Source organism: Helianthus annuus, chromosome 14 (assembly GCF_002127325.2).
Source record: "Helianthus annuus cultivar XRQ/B chromosome 14, HanXRQr2.0-SUNRISE, whole genome shotgun sequence".
Classification (NCBI taxonomy): domain Eukaryota; kingdom Viridiplantae; phylum Streptophyta; class Magnoliopsida; order Asterales; family Asteraceae; genus Helianthus; species Helianthus annuus.
Window position 1 is genome coordinate 145,531,302 of NC_035446.2, and position 12,056 is coordinate 145,543,357.

The window sequence follows — 12,056 nt, forward strand, 5'->3', positions numbered from 1 at the left end:
CAAATTATGTCATCCAAAATAGAACTCGTTGACGATAATAATTCATATTGATAACGAGATCAGTAACACTTATGACTTTCATTTATGTTGCTAAGAGCAAACCTCTAACACAAAAGCAACCATGTATGCCCTAAGGAGCAATTGACTTATTTTTGTTTTAATCAAAATGTTGTAAATTATTTTGAAATAAAATAAAATAAAGAAAGTTAGAAAGCGACACAAATATTTATTTGTTGGGTGAGATTAACCTTGGCAACAAATGGTATGTACCCGAAACCGACACAGGTGGGTAGGTAGAGAATTCCTAGGAGCGCGAGACAACTCTCTCTAAGGAACTCGGCAAAATAGCCCCATAACTTCGAAAGAAGGGGTTTATGCTATGCGCATTGCTTATCTTAGACCCTTTCTGTTTTGTGTCTTTAACAACCATGACCAGAATTCATTATTATCACCCAATAAAGAATGATTTAGATTATTTCAATTTAGCTTCTTTTTTTCATGTAATGTCAAGTTTAAGAAATATTGATAAGATTGTATTTATAACAAATTTCTTTACTTAAATATTCAAAGAAAATGTTTATAACAAGTTTAAATTTAGACCAAGTGTACATCACCATCGTTACCTGACTATTTTCATGGTTAACTTTCTACACTTAAGTGTTTAGTTATTACTCAAATTTCTACATGGTTTAATTATTCGGAATCATTACCAATGGTGTGATGGTCTATTGTCAAAAGCAAAACCTTTAAATACCTAAGTTTGAAAGGGTGATGTCTTAGGTTTAAGGGTCTGTTTGGTACAAGGTAATGGAATAGACGAGAGAATGGAATGAACGAGGTAAGAGAATGGACAAGGATATGCAATGGATCATTACCATTCCATGTCTTGTTTGGTTACCATGTGGGAATGGAATGAATTATTATTGTGTATTGCTTGGTAGACAAGAAAAAAATCAGTGGTGAGTGGTGGTGGTCGATGGTAGTGATTGTGGGTGGCGGCGGCGGCGGTGGTTGGTTGTGGCGGTGGCGTCGACAGTAGTGGTGGGTGGTGGCGGCGACTAGCGTTGGCGGCGATGGTGGTTGGTGGCGGCGGTGGGTGGCAACGGTGGTGGGTGGGTGGCGGCGGTGGTGGCTGTCAGGGTGGCGTTGGAGGTGTTGGAGGCGTTGATAGGTTGCGGGTGGAGGCAACGATGGCGTCAGTGGTGGTGGTGGCGAAGGTGGTGGGTTGTGGTGTTGGTGATGAATGGTGCTAGATGAGATTGAATGAAAAAAAAACATGGGGAGTGAATGGAATGATTGTGAGGGAATGAAATGCCTTATGGAATAAGTGATTCCATTCCATTAACCAACCAAACACCCCTTTCTTCATTCCCTCGTAATAATCTATTTTATTCCACATCTCAATTATGAATACCAAACACTACCTAACTATCACAAGACAAGATAAAAAAAATTTGGAATAATTTTACCCTAACAATGTCTAGAAGTTTAAGAAATGGGGTAACAGCGAAACTGGCCAAGACTTGGTCAACTTTTCGAAAATGGCCAAGTCAAATGTCTCCATAAGACGTTTTCTCAAGACTGAAACGTCTCGAAGAATAGCCACCCACCGAAAGCCACGTGTCCACAAGTGCTGCTGAGACGTTTCAGAACTTTGCTGAGACGTTTCCCAAGCTGAGAAACGTCCTCCGGCCACCATCACTTTCGTCGTCCAACCCCTCCACCACCTCCGTTAACCTGCAACTCCTCTCCAACGATAGTTTAACAGTTCGGCAGGGACGACGGACTCATCATCTTCATAGTTTTTTCAAAGTCTGCTAAGAGAAGTATGAAGAGAGATAATGTTGAACATAAAAGAGACATAAGAGAGAAAGTAGTGGTGATGAGAGAGAAAGACTGTCGTGCACTTGTGGACTCGGGCGGAATTGTTCAGGGCCGGCGGAGGTGCTCATACGCATTGAGAAATAAAGAAGATGATTTGAAATTTGGGAATATTATCTGTTTATTTGTTCAGACGATGGGGTGGAAGAGGCTGAGGAGTGGTTGGGTTTTTAAGGTGGTGGTGGCGGCGGTGGTAAGGCGGTTGAAGAGAGAGAGAGAGAGAGAGTTGAGAGGGAGTGAAGAGACAGAGAAAGGGAGTGGGGGTTGTAGAGAGAGAAAGGGAGTGGGGTGGAAACGTCTTAAAAAGTTAATAGAATAGGGAGAGAAAGTACATGGCAGACTTATTCACTGCCACTGCTACACTCTACATTTAAATAATCACATGCTTCCAAAAATGGGGTTGTATACATGGACACGTGTCTTTTGGTGGATGGCTGATGAGGAAACGTCTTTGAGACGTGTGAGAATTCGTGAAACGTCTCTATGAGACGTTTGACTTGGCCATTTTCGAAAAGTTGACCAAGTCTTGGCCATTTTCGCTATTTTCCCTTAAGAAATTGTCAGTCCCCAAGTTAACGTTATCTTCTCCCTATCAAATTATTCATCCAAACAGAAAAAAAAATGGCTTCAGCCACTTTAACCCGTACTCTCTACAACTGCAACCTCACCAGCCCTAACCACCCCAAACCTCAGGCTCGGAGAACTTTAGATTCTCGCCGTACCGTAACCGGAGCCAGGAGGCGTCAAATCCGGTGTGAGGCCACCGGAGTCGCATCTGAAAACCGTCAACAGCTAGTAACCACCGTTAAAAACGGCAATGATTCCCTCGAGATTTGCAGAGTACTTAACGGAATGTGGCAGACCAGTGGCGGTTGGGGCAGAATTGACCGTGATGATGCCGTTGAGGCTATGCTAAAGTACGCCGATGCTGGTTTAACTACCTTTGACATGGCTGATCACTGTAATATTTACTAATTCTATCTCACTTTATATGAAACCCTTGCTTAATTTTGTTTGCATAGGCTAATGAATTTAATTGATATTTGAGTAAATTTTGCTGTACACAGTACACAGTACACGTGGCAGCATGTGGATCAATGAATTTCGTGAATAAAAAAAGCCAAATGTTTATCTAATTGGTTGAGTCTGTGATGAGAATAATAGAGATAGTGTATATGAGTTGTTTTTTTCATAGCACACCAACTGTTTGATGAAATGACTGAGTTGTTAAACCGCTCGTTCACTCACTTCACCTTGAATCCAATTAAATTTAATTCGGTCAGAGGAATTGGAACGAGAAACTATGTGTCTGGAGCGGTTAATTGTGTGTTGACAGAAGATAAGAAAGTGTCAGTTGTTAAGAATGGGAAAGATTCGTTAGAAATTTGCGGTGTGATTAACGGGATGTGGCAGACTAGTGGTGGATGGGGCAAGATTGATAGGGATAATGCGGTTGATGCCATGCTTAGCTATGCTGATGCTGGCTTGACCTCGTTTGATATGGCTGATATATGTAATGCCCCAACAAGTTATATAGTTAACAAGTTGTTGTTCATGACTTCATGTTTATTACTTAATTTGATCGTATTCTACTTGTTTTTATAATCGCTATCATATTTTACTGGTCATCCGTTTTGGTTTTGCAGATGGACCTGCAGAAGATCTCTATGGTTTATTCATTAATCGTGTCCGCAGAGAACGTTCACCTGAGCTTTTAGAAAAAGTCAAGGGGTTAGTTATATGCGTATACCTAATATTGTAACTAGGTTTCATTGTTTGCTCACACGGAAGACACAAATTAAACGCTCGGTTAACTTGTTGGGAAACTAGGCACGGCTATGGTGGCAAGCGGTTGTCGGGATTTGTTATCTAAATGTGTGTTCTTGCTCTGAAATGCAGTCTTACCAAGTGGGTCCCACCACCGGTTAAAATGACAAGCAGCTACGTTAGGCAAAACATTGATATTTCACGAAAGAGAATGGATGTTGCTTCTTTGGATATGCTTCAATTTCATTGGTATTGAATTATTGATTGCATTCTCTTTTATTTCTTTGCGAAAATATTGACAAGCGGCAGTGGTGTATAATTTTTTTTAAATACTTTAATGTGTTAAAAACAAATTTATTTTTCCTTGCAAACCAGGTGGGATTACGCCAATAAAGGTTATCTTGATGCCCTTAAACACCTTACAGATTTAAAAGAAGAAGGTTTGATCTTTATTACTTTCTTTCTGTTATAATTAAATTCTTGAGAAGATTGATTTACTTCATCTTCTGGTTTGCAGGTAAGATCAAGACAGTAGCTTTGACCAACTTTGATACCGAGAGGTTACAGATTATATTGGAAAATGGTATTCCAGTTGTAAGCAATCAGGTAATAAATTAATTTAATACGATTTCATATCTATATCTTGTTAGAAAATCCAAATATAAGCGGTCTTACTGTGTGTTTGTTATTGTCATTAGGTTCAACATTCACTTGTAGACATGCGACCTCAACAAAGGATGGCGGAACTCTGCCAACTCACCGGAGTAAAACTTATAACGTAATGTTATCTTTTAACAAGGAATCGTTATACTTAATATTGTGGAGCATAGATTAATGTTCTGTTTGTGGTGCAGGTATGGAACGGTAATGGGAGGATTATTATCTGAGAAATTCTTAGATACCAACTTGTCGATCCCCTTTGCTGGACCTCCGCTCAATACTCCTTCGCTTCAGAAGTACAAAAGGGTATGTTACACTTTATCACAATCGAAAAATAGAAATTTTTTTCAAGAAATAACTTGCACATCAAGAACAAGTTAAATCAAGTGTAAGCAAGCAACTCACCTGTAATACATATGCCAGATGGTAGATGCATGGGGTGGATGGAGTCTCTTCCAAGCTTTGCTTAAAACCCTAAATCAGGTAGCGTTAAAACATGGAGTCTCGATTCCAACCGTTGCTGTTAAGTACATACTAGATCAGGTAAACTCACTCATCCCAATTTGTACATATGTAAAAACGGGCGGGTCTGATGAAGTAATGGGCAAACCCAATAGTTTTTGGTATGGGTCATCCCGTTAACATAACATATTTATTGGGATTGCAGCCGACTGTGGCAGGGTCAATGGTGGGGGTTAGACTTGGGTTATCAGAGCATATTAAAGACACTAGTGCTATATTCTCACTTACACTTGATGAAGAAGATGTAAAGAGGATTCAAGAAGTCATAAGCAAAGGAAAAGATCTGATGAGAATGATTGGTGACTGCGGAGATGAATACAGGCGTGCATAATTTAGTTTAAAGGGGGAGGATATGGTCATATTATAGCCCCCATAAGGGTGTAAAGAATGCAATAGATACACTCAATACTGTTATATTGTGATTCGAGCTACGGTATGCCCATGGATACAAGAAAATATAAACATGTTGGTTTAATTGTTTTTTTAGGTCATGCTATTTAGCCGCTTTCGTGATATATACATGGAAAACTAATTTCAAGTACATCTATAAGTAGAGAATGATGAAAACCACAAAGCTATGATACATAAGAGCATATCCAATAGACCGTTAACTAAGGGAAAGACGTGGGGACGAACACCCCCGGATGGAGGCTATGAGACTACATTGTGTGGAGGGGTTTGAAGGAAGGGCGTGGAGAAAAAAGCATGGGGTGGGAAAGTGGCGTGGAAGAGAATAAAAAAGTTTAAAAAGATAATAACCATCAACCAATCAAAACAAACCTAAACTACACCCACCAATTAAGATCCTCCATCTCACCCACACATTAACCCTCACGTCGGTGGAATCCTCAAGCCCTAAACACAACGCCGTTCACAACACGGAGCACGGGGTGGTTTTGCCAATAGGATGGCGTTAATGAATTCTTATTGGCTGTGTTGTAAGTATATCATATATGCAAACACTTATACAATTCACTGTTCACATGGTTCTTTAAAATTTTGTTTGGTATTAATTGTGTATGGGCGTTTATGAAAGCTATGAGGGTAAAATATAATAGTTTAACTTGAACTAGTAGATAATTTCAGCAACCAATTCCAAAGAATTTACAACTTACGTGCAAACGAAAAATAATGCAAGCATAGTTTATTTAGTTTTGGTTTCATTTAGAACATATCAAATAAATATTTTTAATTATGTAATTTTAATTAGTTTTACATGATTACATCAATGTGTATTTTATATGCTATATATAAGATAAATTACAGAAAATAATTGTTTCTAAAAAATGTAAATTCAAGGTAAAGATGATTGTAAAATAGTAAGTTGTAAGCTAATTGATTTAGGGTGAAACTGAACGAAAAAGGAGAAACTTGAACTTAAATAACAAAAGTGTGGATATCAGAACAAGACTCGGGCCAACTTCTTTACAAAGTATATGTTAAGAAACCAACACATGTTAGTCTTGTCACAGAGAGGGGTTATCTCTATGACCAAGGTTGGTCTTGTCATTGTTGAATAATTAATGTTTCATGAGAGGATCTTGGATGTGTTTAACGTGAGGCAATTGAAAATATATTGAATGCCCTCCTCAATGAGAATTTATACGTTCCTTATTGATTCGAATTAAAGTCATGTAATGTGAATATTCGGTATGCCTCGTCTAAAGCGACGCTAGGGGAATAATTGTCATGGCCAAGTCAGAGTTTGGCCAAGCACCCTCTACTAAAATCTTTTATCTTTCGACATTTGGCTGAGTTTGCCTTCATATGACAACCATTTGAAGTACGTCAATTCATTAGGTTGTAATAGATTGTCATGGTCTTGACTCTACCCTAACTTAGTATGCAACTATTTTTGTCAAAATCTAGTAAGCCACCATCACCCATCACCACCCCTATCTGCAATTACCGCCTGAACACCTCCATTCTCTACATAGGCCACAAAATCGGCATCACTAATCAAATTCATTTTTATTAATTTATTATGTATATACATGTAATATTATATATGTACACACAAAATACAATTATATTTATACTTTTATACATACCACTCTATTGGGTTTGGCCCAATATATGCAAATATACAACTATATTTATACTTACTAGCCCAATAAAACGTTTAACATTAAGTTTAATAGTAAAACCCTAAGTCATGAAGCAAGAGTCTTGAATTCTTTCTCTCATTAGTCATTCGTCCTCAGTCATCTCCCACCATCACCTACGCCGCTATACGGCAATTATTCTTTGCAGTATGCTCAACAGCTCACTGGCCTAAACCTGAGCCCCATCCTCGGATAGTTGGACTTTAGGCTTAGTGTCATCCTCGGACAGTCGGACCTTAGTCGTCATTCGACAACAGAAACATCCCAAATTTATGGTTGTCAAAATCACTCGCCGCTCTCTTGGAAACATGCGCAGTCGAAAAATGCTCGCTCATTAGCATTTTTTAGCTCAGTTATAAACGAGCTGACCGGCTAGGTTGGGTTTGTAACTAAGCCAAACACGAGCAAAGATTAGCTCGGTTCAACTCGACTCGTGAACAACCCAACACCAAACCCTCCTCCATCCTTCCTAATTACATACCCATTAGAGGTGCACATAATCAGGTTTTTTGAATACCCGGGTTCAGGTACATACATGGTACGAGTATATACCCGGATACGAGTATTATCGGGTATTGGCAATACCTATATCGGGTTTAAGTTTAGGTCTAGATATTGGCTGGGAAAACCATACCTGGTGTACTTGGGTTTGGGTAGGGTTCGGGTTTTGTAATACCCTGTAAGTAGGGGTGCAAACGAGCCGAGCAGCTCACAAGCTACTCGAGATCAGCTCGAGAAAAAGCTCGAAACGAGCCGGGCCGAGCCGAGGTTGAGCCTAAAATAAAGCTCGTTTGTTTATCGAGCCCGAGCTCAAGCCTCACATGTGAAGCTCGTTAGGCCCGTCGAGCCTTAGTCGAGCCGAGCTTATTTAAACTTGTTTACAAGCCGACCCCGAACCTAAATAAGGTTATTTAGTAAACGAGTCCGAGTCCGAGTTTCACTTATCGAGCTCGCGAGCCTAAAAAGTCTATTATTTATATTATTTTTATTTCATATATCAATTAATAGATAATAAACGAGCCGAGCTTGAGCTTGAGAAAATACCAACGAGCCGAGCTCGAGCTTTGAAAACAAAGCTCGAATCGAGCCGAGCTCGAGCCCGAGATCTCATAAGTTAATCGAGCTCAAGCCTGATCAAGCTCGGGCTCGGCTCGTTTGCACCCCTACCTGTAATGGTATTGGAAAAGCCGGTGCAAGTATAGGAATACCCAATTTCGTAGTTGTGTGTTTTTATGCATTTTTTCGGTTTTTTCTGTAAGGGTATTGGAAAAGCCGGTGCAAGTATAGGAATACCTAGTTGTGTGTTTTTATGCATTTTTTTTGGTTTTTTATTGGTTTCCAACTCCTTTTTTATATAGAAAAATTAAAATTAATAACACAAAACTTCATGTCAATTAATAGATAATAATCGAGCCAAACCTGAGCCAAGCTCGAGTTTGAGAAAATACCAACGAGCCAAGCTCAAGCTTTGAAAACAAAACTCGAATCGAGCCGAGCTTGAGTACGAGCTCTCATAAGTTAAAACCCGATTCCAGGTTTTTTTCCCGGGTTCCCTTTTTTATGCACCACTAGCACCCATACCATTTGCCCTTGAGTGGATATATAATTTTTTTATAAAAATAAATAAATAAAGGCATATTATTTATATCCAATACCCATATAGTCGCTGCCTCTTTCTGTAAACCCTAAACCCTAATTCTTCATCACCCTCCTTCATTGCGGCAGCAACTCTTTACTCTTCAGTGGTATAACTCTTTCTAGGGTTCATTATTTTCCCTTCACTTCATCCTCCTCCACCTCTTCCTTCTTGCAACATTAATCTTCTTGTTATTACCAACAAAGTCAGAAAAAAAAAACCACTAATTTACATTCTTTTTCAGGAGTAATTGAAAGAAGTCACAAGAATGTTAGTGCTTTTTGAAACCCCAGCGGGTTTTGCCCTTTTCAAAGTACTCGATGAAGGAAAGCTTTCCAAAGTCGATGTAAGTACATACATATCATACGATTGTTTACATTCATGTTTATGTATGTATATTATATGTTTCTGATTGTACTGATCTTTTGTTTACAGGATTTGTGGAAGGAGTTCTCATCTGCCGACACAGCCAGACAGGTCTTTTTCATCACTATCATATACTTCATTTTGTTTTTCAATTTCTAGTTTATTTTTTTTTTCAAAATATATATTTTATTGCTGTGTTTTTGTTGTTTCATTTGAACTAATTTTCAAGTTCACAATTTGTATCAACTGAGTAGATTTTTGATTAACAGATTATGATTGTATAAAATAAATCTATGATTTGTGAGAAGAATTAAGTAATGATCTTTGAATTTTTTTCATATGTTTCATTTCACATATGCTTGGTTGTGAACACTGGTTGGCTTTTTAGAGTTTTGACAAAAAAACATGTATTTATGAACTCAACTACAGGTTGTAAAGCTAAAAGCTTTCTCGAAATTCGAGAACACATCTGAAGCGCTGTCAGCCGCAACCCTGTTGGTTGAAAGCAAGCCCAGCAAAGGTTTGCGTAAGTTCTTGCGTGCTCATTGTGACGGTGAGTCGTTGGCTGTTGCTGACTCCAAGCTTGGAAATGCTATCAAGGAAAAACTGGTACGTTGTACTTGCGGTTTGAATGTTTGTAAGTTCTTTGCAATGTAATTGGATTTTAATTTTAATATCAAAGCGCTATTATCCAGCAAATAGACTGTGTTCACAACACAGCTGTCATGGAGCTTATGAGGGGAGTAAGAAGTCAATTGACAGAACTCATTACCGGTTTAGGTGCGCAAGATCTAGCGCCGATGAGCTTGGGTTTGTCTCATAGTTTGTCTAGATATAAGCTTAAGTTCAGCCCAGATAAGGTAACCTTTTTTTCATTCGTTAATAATATGATGATGGTAAGATGAATATGAATTTGAAAAGTTTGTTTACGAATATGATTGTAACAGGTTGACACTATGATTATTCAAGCTATCGGGTTGTTAGATGATCTCGATAAAGAGCTTAACACGTATGCAATGAGGGTTCGTGAATGGTACGGTTGGCATTTTCCCGAGCTTGCTAAGATTGTTCAAGACAACATTCTTTATGCTAAAGCAGTTAAGCTCATGGGTTACCGCACAAATGCTGCAAAGCTTGATTTTTCTGAGGTACGCATATATTTTATTATTTCTCCACCTTGTTGCTCTTTTCACACAAAGATTTTCCCATTGCTAAGACCAGCGTTTAATCGTTAAAACAGATTTTATCAGAAGAGATTGAGACAGAACTAAAAGAGGCTGCTGTTGTTTCCATGGGAACTGAAGTTAGCGAACTTGATTTAGTGAATATTAAGGATCTTTGCGACCAAGTGTTGTCGCTTTCTGAGTACAGAGCACAACTGTATGATTATTTAAAAAGCAGGATGAACACAATTGCCCCGAATCTCACTGCAATTGTCGGGGAGCTTGTTGGTGCCCGTCTTATTGCTCATGGTGGTAGCTTGTTGAACCTTGCGAAACAGCCCGGGAGTACCGTTCAGATTCTTGGTGCTGAAAAGGCTCTTTTCAGGGCTTTGAAGACAAAACATGCAACCCCTAAATACGGGCTTATCTATCATGCAAGTTTAATCGGTCAAGCGGCACCGAAACACAAAGGAAAGATTTCTCGTTCTCTTGCTGCTAAAACTGCATTAGCTATTCGATATGATGCTCTTGGAGATAATCAAGATAATTCTATGGGAGTGGAGAACCGGCTAAAGGTATTTTGGATATTGTTTGTATTATGGGAATTTTTTGTTTTGCAAAAATGTTGACTTTTTAATTAATAATAAATGTAGCTTGAAGCAAGATTAAGAAATCTTGAAGGGCGGGAACTTGGGCGTTCTGCTGGATCAACTAAAGGCAAACCGAAGATTGAGGCTTACAACAAAGATTTCAAGAAAGATGGAGCAATGATCACCCCTGCAAAGGTGCATTTTTAATTTCATATATACCCTTACAAACTTAAAATATTATATGAAATTACCCCTCTTTAAAATATTAATGTTGCATACACATCAAACATGCGAATTTTGGTTCAAACGTCGACTTTATATTGTACTAATCTGATGCTGTAATGTTTTGCAGACTTACAATGCAGCAGCGGACTCTGTTCTTGGACGGATAGAAGCAGAAGCAGAGGCTGAGAAAGACGTAGAGATGGCACCATCTGACGAGGGAAAGAAAGATAAAAAGAAGAAGAAGAAGAAAACCGTTGCTGATGAAGAAGAAGAAAAACCAGAAGAGGGTAAAAAGATAGACAAAAAGAAAAAGAAACACGCAGCTGCTGAAGAAACTACCGAAGAGCAGCAGAATGAAGAGGAGAATGTTGAGAAGAAGAAGAAAAAGAAGAGAAAGCATGCAGAAGCTGATGATGAAGATGAAGCGGAAACTGAAAAACCGAAGAAGAAGAAAGACAAGAAAAAGAAGAAAACAGAAGAGTAATCAAAATGTAGGGTTTAGTTTTAAATATAAGAGTTGAAAAATTTTGGGTATGTTATCACCCCTATTGTGGCAGGGTTAATTTTGGGATTTCAGAAAGGTGCAATTGGGAACAAGTGGACACATTTTTCATGTGTTTGTAGGAAGTGAAGTGCCTTTGGTTCTTAATGTTGATTTCTGTTTTATGTTTTATGGACATAACTGGATGTTCTTCGATTCGATAATTAAAATTTAAATTATGGTTTTTGGTTCGTTTGATTTTTATTCATTTTTTTTCAATTACTATGGTTTTTACTTCTTACTATATAGTCCAAACAATATAAAAAAGTAAAGTTTTTTCTTACCGTATATGTTCCCATTTAAAAATGTGACATAATTGAACTTTTAAAAATGTGACATAATTTCTTTAAATGTGATATACAAAGTGATTAGGTAACTCCATCACTGTTTTTCTTTCTCTATGGGTATGTTTGGCATGGTCATTGAGGGCTTTTATAAGCTTCTAACTTTAAACTTTTAATAAAAAACTCATACTCAATAAAAATTATTGTTTGGTTGAAGCAATCTGAAGCTTTTAGTTTAGAAGCTTGAAGCTTTTGGTTGAACGCTTTTACTAGTAGCGATTAGAAGGAGCTACACGCTTTTAGGGAAAAAATGACT

The 12,056-nt window shown here is 38.2% G+C and overlaps 2 protein-coding genes across 3 annotated transcripts; both read left to right on the top strand.

Moving 5' to 3' along the window:
- Positions 1 to 2,448: 2,448 nt before the first annotated feature.
- LOC110904188 (flagellar radial spoke protein 5) lies at positions 2,449 to 5,321 on the top strand. 2 transcript variants are annotated; one of them, XM_022150022.2, is made up of 9 exons: positions 2,449 to 2,842; positions 3,528 to 3,612; positions 3,781 to 3,897; positions 4,024 to 4,088; positions 4,166 to 4,254; positions 4,347 to 4,426; positions 4,503 to 4,614; positions 4,732 to 4,851; positions 4,976 to 5,321. In XM_022150022.2, the coding sequence occupies exons 1-9, from the start codon at positions 2,503 to 2,505 to the stop codon at positions 5,159 to 5,161; spliced, it is 1,194 nt and encodes a 397-aa protein (XP_022005714.1). In that variant the 5' UTR covers positions 2,449 to 2,502; the 3' UTR covers positions 5,162 to 5,321. The 2 variants fall into 2 exon arrangements, with proteins under 2 accessions (XP_022005714.1, XP_022005715.1); XM_022150023.2 differs by lacking the exon at positions 2,449 to 2,842 and adding an exon at positions 3,020 to 3,394.
- Positions 5,322 to 8,563: 3,242 nt separating this feature from the next.
- On the top strand, positions 8,564 to 11,648 carry LOC110904187 (probable nucleolar protein 5-2). Its single transcript, XM_022150021.2, has 9 exons — positions 8,564 to 8,680; positions 8,816 to 8,917; positions 9,007 to 9,048; positions 9,367 to 9,546; positions 9,633 to 9,797; positions 9,885 to 10,085; positions 10,178 to 10,675; positions 10,754 to 10,885; positions 11,043 to 11,648. The coding sequence occupies exons 2-9, from the start codon at positions 8,840 to 8,842 to the stop codon at positions 11,397 to 11,399; spliced, it is 1,653 nt and encodes a 550-aa protein (XP_022005713.1). The 5' UTR covers positions 8,564 to 8,680; positions 8,816 to 8,839; the 3' UTR covers positions 11,400 to 11,648.
- The last annotated feature ends 408 nt before the right edge of the window (positions 11,649 to 12,056 follow it).